The sequence below is a fragment of the Nycticebus coucang genome, chromosome 20 (genome assembly GCF_027406575.1).
Source record: "Nycticebus coucang isolate mNycCou1 chromosome 20, mNycCou1.pri, whole genome shotgun sequence".
Lineage (NCBI taxonomy): Eukaryota > Metazoa > Chordata > Mammalia > Primates > Lorisidae > Nycticebus > Nycticebus coucang.
Window position 1 is genome coordinate 36,507,271 of NC_069799.1, and position 15,173 is coordinate 36,522,443.

General features: G+C 41.0%; 2 protein-coding genes across 3 annotated transcripts in view; both read right to left on the reverse strand.

Annotated features, from left to right (window-relative positions):
• The window catches only part of LOC128572817 (zinc finger protein 726-like), a 255,683-nt gene that overhangs the window by 169,872 nt on the left and 70,638 nt on the right, over positions 1-15,173 (reverse strand). The gene's annotated exons all lie outside the window — the stretch shown is intronic.
• The window catches only part of LOC128572811 (zinc finger protein 595-like), a 240,244-nt gene that overhangs the window by 43,669 nt on the left and 181,402 nt on the right, over positions 1-15,173 (reverse strand). The window contains exon 1 of one of the 2 annotated variants that reach the window (XM_053572920.1): positions 1,718-1,858. The exons of the other annotated variant lie outside the window; for it this stretch is intronic. Coding sequence (XP_053428895.1) covers positions 1,718-1,720 — 3 coding nt within the window. The 5' untranslated portion in view covers positions 1,721-1,858. Of the gene's footprint in view, positions 1-1,717; positions 1,859-15,173 lie in introns of those variants that run through there. 2 annotated transcript variants of the gene reach the window in all.

A 15,173-nucleotide genomic window follows, 5' to 3' on the forward strand; every position in this document is an offset into this window, starting at 1 on the left:
ATATACTGCTTCAATTTATCTACCAGTTCCCAACCCATTAAAAACAAATTAAATGTATAAAAGATATAGTCCGAATAAAACAACGAACAAGATTTTTCAGAATATCCAACACTTCCTAACACATTGTCATAATTACCTAAATCCAAACCTTAAGTTATTATCAAATATATATACCAAATATATACCATTCATAATGTACCCCATGTTTCACAAATTTCAGAAAACAAAAATCAGCACAGCCCTCATGTCAATTTAACCATAATACTTATATCCGTTTGAAATCAATTTCATAGATACGAAAATAAAATAAATAAAAGTAGAGGGAATGTGGTAGACATAGACACCCCCACAACCTTTCTTAGCTATTCCTGAACTGAGAATGCACTTGAAAACATAGGAACAGTCAGTCAGTCAAATAGGCCAAACCAGAAATAGGGAATAAAGATAATAATCTTGAAAAAATCAAGGAAGTAAGGACACACTATAGAACAACTTAATAGCAGGTTTAATGACGTTATTTTGATGAATTTCTATGATTTTTTTTTTTTTTTGAGACAGAGCCTCAAGCCATCACCCTGGGTAGAGTGCCATGGCATCACAGCTCACAGCAACCTCCAAATCCTCGCAAGTAGCTGGGACTACAGGCATCCGCCACAATGCTCGGCTATTTTTTGGTTGCAGCCGTCATTACTGTTTGGCAGGCCCGGGCTGCATTCCAACCTGCCACCTCCAGTGTATGTGGCTGGCGCCTTAGCCACTTCAGCCACAGGTGCTGAGCCTGTGATTGGTTTTTTAATTGTTATATGTAATTAACTTGCCTACATGTTGTTAATCAGATAAGTAAAATATATTTTTGGTATACTTTTGAAATTATCCCCTATATAAATTATTAAAATTTGTTACATAGACAAAACAACATTTAAAAAATTACTCTCGGAGAGGCGCCTGTGGCTCAGTGAGTAGGGAGCCGGCCCCATATACCAGAGGTGTCGGGTTCGAACCCGGCCCGGCCAAACTGCAACAAAAAATAGCCGGGCATTGTGGTGGGTGCCTGTAGTCCCAGCTACTCGGGAGGCTGAGGCAAGAGAATCGCCTCAGCCCAGGAGTTGGAGGTTGCTGTGAGCTGTGACGCCAGGACAAAGTGACACTCTTGTCCCTAAAAAAAAAAAAAAAAATTGCTCCCGCTGTTCTCCGGAATTGCTGGCCTTTCAGATAATAAAGTCTTTTCACGAATCATCTCCCTGTCTCCGTGTTTAACTACAAGGACAGGCAACAGAGCCTCTTTCTTTTCAGCAACACCGTGAGCCACCGCGCCTGGCCCTAAGTTTACGTTTAACAGGAGAATGGAGGGACTGGGGAGCCCAGGGACTACAGGCCCTCCCGTGAACAAGCCCCACACACCCAGCTGGGATTCTTCCTCAGGACCTTTCCATTGTCATCACCTGGGAGGGACGCCGGGCGCTCCAGGCACAGCTGCTCAAAGAGAGTTCTGGGCCGTGGTCTAATTAACGCTCCGGGAAGGGGCCGCAGCAACAGAGTCCCAGCTGCCTGCCCTCTCTACCTTTTGCCCACAGGGGTCTGAGGGCCAAGGGTGCCACTGGCAAACTTCACTCCGAAGACGGTAAAATTGAAGTGAAAATGCCGGTCCCGCCACAGCCACTTCTGGCTTCAACCACGCCCCTCCCCCTTTCAGGACACCCAGTCTTCCAGTACTCACCATTTCCCAGCTTCTGGGAGGGCCCGGTGTGGTCCCTACAGATCTCTGAGTACCTGCAGCTCACAGGGTGACAGAGGTCGTTGTACAGCCATCTGGACAGTCTTGGAGTTTCAAGAGTTCAAAAGGGGATATCAGTTGAGCGCCGGGAAAGAGATAAACTCTGAGGATCCTGGAGCCGCCTCTTCCTTTCTGGCTGTGCATCTGATTGGACAGTCCAATCATCCCTGACTGGATAGGGTCTCAGGCCCCACCTCTCCGTCCTTGAGTGACAGCACTGCCATCGAACAAGAGGCTGAATGAGGACAGAATGCTAATTGTTTCTTCACCACAACACTCTTTTTTTTTTTTCTTTTCGTTTTTTTCATCTAGGGCAGGGCCCTTGACTTTATTCCTCTCTGATATTCCAGGGCCACTCCTTGCCTTTGAGTACCCTGTTTCCCAAATTTCGACTAAAGGAATGAAAAATCTCTCTCTTTTTTTCTTTTTTAGCCCGGTCTGGACTTGAACACGCCAACTCCAGCATACGGGGTCGGCGCCCTACTCCTTTGAACCACAGGCGCCGCCCTGAAAAAAAATCTCTTTACCGAGGGTTTAGTCTGTGCTAGGCTTGGGCACTTCCTGTTTAAGTTAGAGGTTAGACTCTGCTTTGAAGGTGTTTTCAACATACATCATGAGGTCTAGGTAAAAACATGCACAGCAGGCGGCGCCGGTAGCTCAGGGGGTAGGGCGTCAGCCACATACACCGAGGCTGGCTGGTTTGAACCCAGCCTGAGCCAGCTAATATCAACAATGACAACTGCAAGAAAAATATAGCTGGGAGTTGTGGTGGGCGCCTGTAGTCCCAGCTACTTGGGAAGCTGAGGCAAGAGAATCTCTTAAGCCCAAGAGTTAGAGGTTGCTGTGAGCTGTAACGCCAAGGCAGTCTACCAAGGGCGACACAGTGAAACTCTGTCTCAAAAAATAAATAAATAAATAAGCATGCACAGCAATAACTTAGTCACTTGATAGAATGAACGACACTGGAGTTCCAAGCAAAGGCTGTAGCAGTTCAGAGAAGGGTGAAATTACCTCTAGTCTCCAGTGAGGGGGTTGGCATTGCAGGAGGCTTCATGAAGGAGGTGGTATTTAAGCTCCCAACTCACAGGCACCACATAGGGGTGTATGGCACACCTCCTGGATGGAGGGCTGAGGTACAACATGGGCTTTACCGGTAACAAACAAACTCTGCCTGAAGGATATTTGTAGTTTGCCCTGAATATAAATTATATCCTTTCGTTAATTTTAATTACATATACATACATATGTCTTTAGATATACACACAGTAAATAAATATTTTGCACTCATGGAAACAACATACTAACAATTATATTTCTTTTTGGTGAAAAGTCATATCCAGGATGGACATAATGTTCGTGTGCAATTTAAAGTAGTTTACTATTTAAACTTAAAATTTCACCGTGTAAATTTTAATTTAAATTACTTGCTATTTAAATTTAAATTTAAAATACTTTACTATTTAAATTCCACACGAACTTTATGTCCACCCTGTATTTAGAATTAGCCAGCTGGTTAATGGTTTAGATGATCCCAATTTGGGGGGCAACATTCAAAGCATCATAATCAGGAGCCAGTGGCACATATGCCTTCTTCTCTCCATCAGGTCTGGTCAGGATGTTGATGTTGGCCACAGCAAAGTCACACAGCTTCTTCACAGTCTGTCTGATCATGGTGCTTGTTGGTTTTGACATCCACAATGAACACAAATGTGGTGTTTTCTTTTCTCTTCTTCAAGTCCAACTCAGTGGTCAGGGAGAACTGTGAAGGAGCTATGAAAATTTCACCCCCAAATGTGATTCCTTATTATAAAGATTATTTTGAATTAAAAACTAGTCATAATCAGGAAATTCTGAACAAAGACTTTCCCCTATCTACCTAAAATCTTAAAGGCCTGCTAGACTCCTTATCACATGCTAATAGACTTTTGAAGCACAATAAATACCTACCTCTCACCTTAATTTACTAATCAATCCTTCCCTCTACCTATCCATCCCCCTTTAGTACCCACTTGCTACACATATACTTTCCAGTTTCTCTCCCCCTTCTATCTTTTTTTTTTTTTTTTGAGAGGAAGTCTCAAGCTGTCACCATGAATAAGGAGCTGTGGCATCACAGCTCACAGCAACCTCCAACTCTTGAGCTTAACCGATTCTTTTCCATCAGCCTTCCAAGTAGCTGAGACTATAGGAGGCAGCCACAATGCCCAGCTATTTTTTGGTTGGAGTTGTCATTGTTGCTTAGCAGGCTGCTGCCAGGTTCAAACCCACCACCTTAGGTATATGTAGCTGGCGCCCTTGCCAACTGAGCTATAGATGCCGCCCTATTTATTTTATTTATTTTATTTTGTTTTATTTTATTTTATTTTTTGAGACAGTCTCAAGCTTTCGCCCTGGGTAGAGTGCTGTGGTGTCACAGCAACCTCAAAATCATGGGCTGAAGTGATTCTCTTGCCTCAGCCTCCCAAGTAGCTGGGACTATAGGCTCCCACCACAACTCCTGGCTATTTGGGGGTTGTAGTTGTCATTGCTGTTTGGCAGGCCCAAGCTGGATTTGAACCAGCCAGCTCTGGTGTATGTGGCTGGCCCCCCAGCTCTTGAGCTACAGGTGCTGAGCCCCCCCACCCTTCTACAAGGCATCTTTAAAAGCCACAGACTGTCACTGAAACTTTGGGAAATCATTTTTGCGGTTCCTCCCATGAGGATGATATTTGGAAATAAACCTTTCTCTTGATAATCTACCATACCTGTGAGTTGCTCTTTTTAGCTAACCAACCTAGGGGGAAAGGGAAAGTTTCCCTGACACTCCCCTTCAGTTTGGCTCTGTGAGCAGGATTCCCAAAACCAGTCTGTTGTCCTGAAAGCCGCAGCAGGAGGATTGAACCCCAACACCAGCTGGGCATGTGGTGAGATATTTTACTTACAGTGAGGCTCCCAGTCTTCCTCTCTATGGCCTCTGCTCGAGCAGATGGTAAAAGATCTTTGTTTTTTACACATTTAAGATTAATAAGAGGAATGTTTTTGTTGCTGACTAGTCTTGTAACTGACTCTAGTATTGGTATATTTTTAGGTACTTTGTGGTGTATGAATATTCATTATTTGATTTTTGCATCTCCTCTCAGAAATAACTTTTATTGTTATTGTTGTTATTGCTTTTTTGTTTTGTTGCTTGTCTTTCAGAGTTGTTTGGTCTTAAGAGGGTTACCATAGGGCAGAACTTGGGCCTAGCCACCCCCCAGCCCCACGTCCAGATAAGCCTGCATACCAGTGGTTAGATGGTTCCTGCTGGTCTGATGTCTTTTAAGATGACCTTTGTTGCAGGTCCCTGAAACAAAAATCGTATGAGGTTTCCCTCTTGTCCTGTTCTATGTCTCTGAGCTTGACTTTGTGACTGAGTGGGAATTCTCTCCTTAGTCTCCACCATCTGGAGGGCATGTTTTTGGGAATAGGTCCGGTGGCCCATCTGGAAAGACCAGGAGTCTGAGACAGTAAGATTCTAGGCAGCACACTGTGTGTACCAACCGTGTCAAGCTCTGAGGAGTGAGTTTTTGTCATTCTCTATTCTAATATAAGTCTATTTCTGAGAGCTTAATTTGGGGAATCTTGGAAATGTCCTCTTCTATGAAGAGGCATTGGACCTTATAAAAAGGCAATGAATTGAGTCCCTTTGAGAACAAATATACTATTGTAGTTAAGTGGCCAAAGATAGATTCTTTAAACTAGAAAAACTCCTTAATCTGAAGAAAATTTTAGAAAGCTCTCATCTTAAGCAATTGCCTTATTTATATTTATAGAAAGATCAAATTGAAAGAAAAACATCAGTGTTATGGCTAGCCTTAAAAACTCCCTAAAAAAAAAAAAATGACAAGCAAAAATCTGAATGAGAGCAAAAGATAAAATCTATCACCACCTTAAGCCCCCTTCCAATTTATACTCCTCTCTATCCTCAATTACCTGTCCCTGATCCCCCTGATTTTGTTTTTTAGACAAAAAACTGGGCCCTGGCTCCCTCCCTTCACAAGGCTAAAATGATGGTGTGAATGGCTGGCCCCTGTCTATTATTCCTATTTTTGCCATATCAATGCCCCATTTTTATCCCATCTGTAACATGTTTGTAATTTTTCTGAGGAAAAAAAAAATGAGAAACACAGAGAAGCCCACCCCATTGGGAACTGTGCTTCTTTTATTTATTTATTTATTTATTTTTTATTTTATTTTATTATTTTTTTTTTGAGACAGAGCCTCAAGCTGTCGCCCTGGGTAGAGTGCCATGTCTTCATAGCTCACAGCAACCTCCAACTCCTGAGCTTAAGCAATTCTTCTGCCTCAGCCTCCCAAGTAGCTGGGACTACAGGCGCCTTCCACAGTGCTTGGCTATTTTTTTTTTTTTTTTTTTTTTTTTGGTTGCAGCCGTCATTGTTGTTTGGCGGGCTGGGCTGGATTCAAACCCGCCAGCTCAGGTGTATGTGGCTGGCGCCTTAGCCGCTTGAGCCACAGGCCCCCAGCTGGGAACTATGCTTTTAGCATTTGAAAAAAGGATACAAGAGACTACTTGGTAACTGTATCTCCAGAGAGACTGAGAAATTTGTGTGAACAGAAATAACTCAAATGCCTTGTTGTTCAGGTAATTGTGGTATCCTTTAAGATAAAATTAATTTTTAAACCTGTTATTAAAGTTCGAATGTTTGAAGATTATAAAACTTCCACCTCTATAATATGACTAAGTTTGCTAAATTCAACTATAAAATTATGTTCTTGATTTTAAGCCTCTGAATTCTGAGAAGCCTAACAGCATGTCCCTCTCACACTTAGGCCGGCAACTGCAAGAGTCTAGCCCACCAGCTCAGGTGTATGTGGCTGGCACCTTAGCCACTTGAGCCACAGGAGCTGAGACTATAACTAGGTGGGTCCCTTGAAATTAGGAGCTCCTTACCAGCCTGAGCAAATCCAAACTATTTCTCTGCCAAAAATGGAATAGAATGAAAAGAGCAAAAACAAAAAACAAGAAAGAAAAAATTAATAAAGATAAAAAAGTAATTGAAAAATTTTACAGTGTGGACTTGCCAACACTGTCTTCTCAGAGTCAAAGGTAGAAGTGCTCCCTACACCATGATGTCTTGGCCTCTTTGAACTAGACTATGGCTATGACCTCCCTGCCAGACCACAGTCGTTCACCCCAGCACTCGGCAAAAAAAAAAAAAAAAAAAAAAGAAGATGAAAAAGAAAAGGTAAAAAACAATAATAATAAAATAAGAATAGATAAAGAAAATTAAAGATACAGTTGTATCAAGTACAGGAGAGAGAGGGAAAGAAAGGGAAAGAAAAAGGAAAAAGAAAGAAATACCAAAAAAGGAGGTGATATCTTAGCTGTTGCGAGATCAATTTATGTGGGAAAGATTAGGGAAGTAGAAGAGTCTCTATTAAAAGGGAAAATAAAGAGGAGTGAAATAGAGAGAGAGAGAGAATAAATGAAGCTAAAATATTGTGACCAAAAATACAGGTGTCCTTGCTGTTGATGAAAGTAAAAATGAAAGTTAAGAAAAGAACCAACCAAATTAATTAGCAGAAATACGATACAACACAACAAAACAAAAAAGCTCAAATAGCCAAAAACTGCAGCAACCTCAATAACAAAGAAAAGAGCAAAAAATATTAATAAAGAATTTTAAAAATAAAAAAGAAGAAATAAAAATAAAAAGTACTGACAAAATACATATATGTGTATATATACATGTGTATATATATATACATATATGTAGAAAGAGAGAGAGAGATGAGACAGCACAGAAGGGACCAAATTTAACAGGAATATATAGGTCACAATATGTCATAGGGACACCAGGTGGCACTGTGGTGTTTAGGAGATGGATAACACAGCCAGTAATGTCTGTAGTTTTTTTTTTTTTTTTTTTTTGAGACAGAGCCTCAAGCTGTCGTCCTGGGTAGAGTACTGTGGCATCATAGCTCACAGCAACCTCCACCTCTTGGGCTCAAGTGATTCTCCTGCCTCTGCCTCCCAAGTAGCTGGGATTACAGGCACCTGCCACAACTCCCGGCTATTTTTTTTTTTTTTTGGTTGCAGCTGTCATTGTTTGGCAGGCCTGGGCTGGATACGAACCCGCCCGCTCAGGTGTATGTGGCTGGCACCTTAGCCACTTGAGCCACAGGTGCTGAGCCATGTTTGTAGTTCTTATTCCTTTTTTTTTTTTGGAGACAGAGTCTTGCAGTCTTGCTATATCCCCCTTAGTAGAGTAGTGTGGGGTCAGAGCTCACAGCAACCTCCAACTCTTGGGCTTAAGCGATTCTCCTGATTCAGCCTCCCATGTAGCTGGGAATACAGGCACCTGCCACAATGCCCAGCTATTTTTGTTGTTGTTGTTGTTGCAGTTGTCATTGTAGTTTAGCTGGCCCAGGCCAAATTTGAATGCACCAGCCTTGGTATATTGAATGTGGCTGGTGTCATAACCACTGTGCTATGGGCACCAAGCCTAGTTTTTCTATTTTTATTAGAAACAAGGTCTCACTGTTGCTCAGGCTGATCTTGAACTCCTGAGCTCAAGCAATCAACCTCCTCAACCTCCCAGAGTACTAGTATTATGGGCATGACCCATCCACAGTGCCCAGAGAATAACATACATTTTTATAGTATGACAATGTTCTACACACCTCATTTCTGAATATCGCCATGGTCACATTGGATGTACTCAGCTAAGGAAGCTATGCATTTATGTCAGTGCCTAACATACTCTTCAAAGAAATTTTGAAACTCTTTTCTGGAATGTCCATCAGAGGTATTTCACTTGATGATTTGAATGTCATTAAGCATATTTTTTATCTAATATTTTCTCTATGTGTGGGTAAAAAAAGTCATTCAGGGTCAGATCAGGTGGTGTTTCAATAGTTATCTGTTTACTTGCTAAAACTCCCTCACAGTATCAAGCAAACTGGTTCACTATCATGATGCAAGGGCCATGAGTTGGTGGCCAAGATCATCCTATTCTCTATGAACATTTCCTTGGTCAGTTATGCACAGTCAAATAAAGATTATGATTGTCCCTTCACTGAATTTTTGCAAGCTTTTGCTAATTCTGCTCATTCCTGTCTGCCCTGACCAATCTTCATCAGTGATGCTTTCTATCCTCTCAGAGAAATATCTAATCCATTTGTACACTGCCAATTTCTTTATCACCTCATCCCCATAAACTTGGGCTAGCATGTCCCTGATATCACTTCTACTTTTGCCAAATTTAACAATAGAATTGCAAATATTTGTTCATTATTCTAATTCATGCTCTGACATTGTCATGACACACACAGAAACATGCAAAAATAATAGTATACATACCCCAACAGACACCACCACACTTAGACAAAAAAACTCTGAGATACTGATGTACCAATGTTATGTAACTTTGCTGAGTTGTTTGTACAGTGCTGCTAATGTAAGCGCATGGTGGCAAGTTCACAAACTCTGTTCTTAGATATCATATGTATTTCTTCATAATTAGAAAAAAAAGAAAAGTGTTGTTACCCTTTGATAGTTGCATAATAGATACATTTTCATCTTTATTTGTAGCATATATTATTTCACAGCACAAACTTGAGAAAGCGAAGAGAAAAATGAACACAAAGAAATCGCTCCTGCAAAAAGCGAGATGATTATCTTTGCGTGTTAGCAAACATTTGCAGTGAAAACTTGTGAAGGCGAACCACTGCTCCAGCTCACTTGATAAACCTAGCACCTGCCAAGGGAAACCAGAGGACAGGGAAAGCCAAGGATTACTTCTTTCCTCTCCCAACCTCCTATTGTTCAAGTTTCCTATCATCAAGTAGAAAATGGACACAGAATGGAATGTGTACCCTGGGGATATAAGCAGAGACACAGAGAACAACACAAAGTAACTGTACATTAAAGGTACACTAATCAAAAGAGTCTATGGGTTAGGAACCATCAGATGAGTATCCAATGCTATTTCACTTACTGCCCTTAGGTCTTGGACAAACCTATTCATCTGTTCTAGGCTTTGTAATAAAAATAAAAGTATTTGTTGTGTATTTGATATGTTGCTTGAAAAGGTGAAATCTTTTAAGGATTCTTTTTGATATCCATGTCAAGAAGAAACCTTGTACAGAGGGAAATTAATATGTTAAATATATTAGAGAAGATAGCTGGTATAGAAATTGATTTTTCCCCTTGGTGCAGAACAAGTTGATTTGGACAAAGTTTAAAATTTGATTAAAGAAGAGAAGAGATTTGGGATGAAGATGGACTAATTAGAAAGGGATAATGTTTTTTAAGTACTTGTTTCTTTTTCAGGGTATGATATGGCCAATTCTAAGAGATTTTGCTGAGAGCTTTATTTATAACTTCTCTTTTATCTTCTTAGTAAAAACTCATTTGCAACAAAGTTTGGAAGGTGCTGAATGCAAAACAGAAACCCATGGCTACATGGTTATAGCGTTTTGACTTATTATTGTGTATTAGACCTAAAATCAAATATCCATAATTGCCTAAATATTTAACAGGCCATTCTTATTGAGAAGATTTAAATTCCCTAATTTCCCATTTGATAATTACATAAGATGGAGGTTTGTAGTTAGCATAAGCATCTGAGAATGAAAAGCCCTTATTAATGAACTGATACATAAATTTGTTACTAAAGACCAGTAGCTCTACCGAATATTAAACTGCTACAGTGTTCAAGGAAATGGAATCTCTTTTTTGTTGGTGCTGAAAGAGCATTTAGGTAAAAGAAAGTTGCAATTGAAGATTGAGTATAAATTATCTAAACCAGTAGTCCTCAACCTTAGCTATGCTTTGGAGTCACTTCAGAGTGCTGCAAATAATATTGATGCTTGGGTTCCATGGTCTAAGATTCTGATGTTGATCTGGAATATAACCTGACAATAAGGATTTTTAAAAACTTTCTGATGAATCCTAGTACTCTAGGAGACCAAGGAGTGGATTGTTTGAGCTCACAAGTTCGAGACCAGCCTGAGCAAAGTGTGACCCTGTCTCTACTAAAAATGGAAAAACTGAGGCAAGAGGATTTCTTGAGCCCAAGAGTTGGAGGTTGCTGTGAGCTATGATGCCACAGCACTCTACCCAGGGTGACAGTTTGAGACTCTGTCTCAAAAACAAAACAAAACTTTCTGATGATTTCAATGCTGCCACAGTTGAGAACCAGTGATCTGAAATTCACATAGAGTATTCTCATTTGCAAAATAGAAAAAAAAATCCTTCCTCCCTCCCTTCACCACCTCACAAAGATATTGATGGTAAGGGAGAAAATAATGCAAAAATTCTTGTGCTATGGGTGAAAAGTGCTATTAAAAGGCAAAGTATGACCAGTAAAAAGAAAAAAAATACATGTTATGTGGAGATGGGCAGAGCCTTACAGGTCCATATCTCTTAAATTTGTCAATCAAAGGGGCTATGTCTATTAAAGCTTATTGATTTAGGGGGTACTGATCTGATCTTTTGTGGTGGCTGAGCTTCTGATTTTTAAATAGAACTTCACTGAGGTGTTCCTGATGACTTTCCCATAGATTCTCTCTTCCCAGATAGAGACATTTACTTGGATGTTGATTTCTTCTGAATGTTTGTCCATCATCCATCATCATCCTCCCATCAGACATGTTCAGGAGGAACCTTCATCAGAAGGCTGTTGTTGTCTGGAGAAAAGGTAATCTGGGAATTTAATTTAGACAGTAAGTCTCTCCCCTGCAGAGGAACAGGGCAATCAGGCTTCTCAAGGAACTGATGAGGTACCTCTTTTTCTGCAATCCAGGAAGTAAGAGGTTGAAGAAAGAACTTTTGTTCCAGCTGTCCCATCACTCCTTCAGAACCAGGTTGTTTAGTCAGAGGGGAGAGTGGAGAGTTAAGCACTAAATAAATATTTCCGGCATTTACTAAAAAGTCTTGGTCCACAGTTTTCTACGGGGAGAGACAAGAGGGTAGACTTCCCTCTGGACAGAGCCAAATTTTTGCTGGGCCTAATGGAATCCCTGTTTTGGACAAGTGTTTCACTCTGTGGCCCTGGTAGAGTGCTGTGGCATCATGATAGCTCACAGCACCTCAAACTCTTACATCCAAACAATCATCTTGCCTTAGTTGCTCCATTTTTAGTTAAGAATGGCTGGTCTTGAACACCTGAGCTCAAGCAATTCACCAACCTCCGCCTCTTAGAATGCTAAAATTAAAGGCATGGACAAATATTTCTTCTGAGCAATTCTGTGCCCATCTCAGTTGGCCAGAGTTCTCTGGCTCTGCATTTTTCCACCCAGAGTTACAAGACCAGATCCCAGGGGCAGGAGGCCTCCCTTATCAAGTGTGCTACCCCTACTTATTCCCAATTCCTGGGTTTCATATTTCCCTGTGGCTGGGTACCACTTTGTAGCCTTTGTCTCACCAAGTCATCTTGCCCAGATGACCTCCCTGTCTCCCCTGATTTTTGCCAGTGATCACAGTGAAAGAGCTGTTCATTCATTCAGCCTCAGAGGAGTCTGGGGTCTCTTCCTCAATTTGTTTTTTTTAGAGACAGAGTTTCAGTTTGTTCCCCTCAGTAAAGTGATGTGGCATCACAGCTGACAGCAACCTCCAGGTCTTGGGCTTAGGTGATTGTCTTGCATCAGCCTCCCAAGTACTTGGGATTACAGGCACTGGCCACAACACCCGGCTATTTTTTTTGTTGTTGTTGCTGCAGTTTGGCTGGAGCCGGGTTCGAACTCTCCACGCTTGGTATATGAGGCAGGCACCCTACTCACTGAGCCACAGGCACCACCCCTCTTCCTCACATTTGTAAGGGAGTCTGTGAAGAGGTTTAACACAGCCTGTTCACCCCCTGTTGAGTGGGGGCTAACCAGATCTCACTTAAAGACAAGAGCAGAGCTAGACCAAAAGATTTTTAAAAGAGCACCAGCGATGCAGTAGGTGAAAAATCAAGTGCAAACACCTCATTCAATTGAGAAGGTCAAAATCAAACAGGTCAGCAAGGAGGGCATGAAGTCCTCAGATTGTCTCACACCCAGAAATGGGCCTGTATTTCAAGAGTACACACTGAGAAGGGAGAAATCATGCTGTTGTTTAAGTGCTTTGGTAGTTTAACGTACATGTTCTGTCATCTGACATCAGCCACAGAAAGTCAAGAGGTGTAACAAGTGAATACAAGATACAGAGGAAGGAGTGAAAATGACAGGTAGTTGGGGAAAAGAGGCTGTGTTGTCAAAGACAAAAGATAAAGAAGATGCCTTTTCTTTTTTTTATTTCCTTACTTCATTTTTAAAGCAGTAACTGATGACCTTGTGTGGTGATAACAGTTTAATAAACTTAATCCCAACACCCATAAACTAAACAACTACTGCTTCAGAAGGGCAGGAGATAATACAGAGAGGCAGCTTTATTTTAACTCTATAGTGGCAGACTGATGCTGAATATTTGATGTAATTTGTTTATCAACTGGAGCATAAACACAAGAAGTCTGAAAACGTTTTAAACAAAATCTCATAACTGAGAAAAAAGCATTTTCTTGTTTTAACTAGACATTTCTTTCTCATTTTAGCCAACTTGTTCACATATAAATTTTTTTCCAAATTCACCTTTATGAATCTTTTCATGACTTTCATAGATCACCTTTGATATGCTGAAGCCCTCTGTTGATCCCAATATTTCTATCTTTTTTTTTTTTTTTTTTTGGCAGTTTTTGGCCAGGGTCGGGTCTGAACCCGCCACCTCCGGTATATGGGGCCAGCGCCCTATTCCTTGAGCCACAGGCACTGCCCAATATTTCTATCTTAAATCATGACTTATTTTGTTCTTATTTTATTTTCTTTTTATTGTTGTGGATTCACTGAGGTTACAAGACCTGTCACACACTGAGACCCTACCCCCTCCCTTCTGTCCTCTCTCTGCTCTTCCTTTCCCCCATCTTCCTCCTTCCTTCCCTCTCTCTCTCTCTACTCTCTCTTATATTGGGTTTTGTCCTACACAAATTCATTCTCTTTCCTTGTAATGTTCCTTACCATACATATTTCTTCATGTTCAGGAGTTTCTTCATATCTTTCCCCTATATAATGGTTCCTTCTGGCTTTCTTTTGTCTAAATCTCTATTGTGAAAGGAAATTCCATTTAAGTTAAGTCTTTTTATTTTTTAAAGGCCTGCGAGCCGGACACAGTGGCTCATACCTGTAATGCCAGCACTTAGGAAGGCTAAGGCAGTTGGATTGCTTGAGTTCAGGAGTTCAAGACGAGCCTGAGCAAGCAGGAGGTCCCATCTCTAAAAACAGTTGGACATCATGGCAGATGCCCATAATCCAAGGTACTCAAGAGGCTGAGGCAATAGGATCACTTGAGTCTAAGAGTTTTAGGTTGCTGAGAGATATGACACCAGGGCACTCAACCCATGGCAACTAAGTGACCCTGTCACACACACAAAAAAAAACAAATTAAATAAAGGCCTGAGAAAGGACGGCTATGTTTTTTTTTTTTTTATTTTATTATTATTATTATTTGTTGAGACAGTGTCACTTTGTCGCCCTTGGTACAGTGTCATATCTTCACAGCTCACAGCAACCTCAAACTCTTGGGCTTAGCGATTCTCTTGCCTCAGCCTCCCAGGTGGCTGGGACTACAGGTGCCCACCACAACACCTGGCTATTTTTTGTTGCACTTGTCATTGTTCTTTTAGCTGGCCCGGCAAGGTTGGAACCCTCCAGCCTCAGTATATGTGGCCAGCACTTTAACACTGTCCTACGCGATATTTTAGAAGGATTTAGGACCAAGACAAACCATAATACTTCATCCAAACAGTGAGCTGGGGTAGTTTGAAATCACTAAAAGGAATAAACAAAGACACAATGTCCCAGTCAGCAGAGGGACTTTGGAGTACATGTGGGTTCGTATTTTAACTTCCATTCCTTTTTTCTTTTGACACAAAGTCTGACTATGCCACCCTCAGTAGTGGGGTCACAGGTCACAGCAACCGTAAACTCTTGGGCTTAAGCGATTCTCTTGCCTCAGCCTTCCAAGTAGCTGGGACTACAGGCACCCGCCACAATGCCTGGAAATTTTTTTGTTGCAGTTGTCATTGTTGTTTAGCTGGCCCTTGTAACTTGATTACAAACTTGTACAAATAGGAACTGGGGGAGGAGAGAAGTAATATTTGGCAGGTGCTAAGTTTCCTAAAGTGAGCTGGAGCAGTGGTGGGTTCTGACTACTTTTCACCAATTATGTTTCCTATCCTGTAAAGATAATTATCTCATGTATAGCAGTAGTGATTTTGTTGTGTTCATTTTTTTCTCTTGGCTTGCAAGGAATTTATGCTGTGAAATAATAAATGATACAAATACAGATGAAAGTCAATTTATTAACCAAATATCACATGGTAAGAATACTTTTTAATCT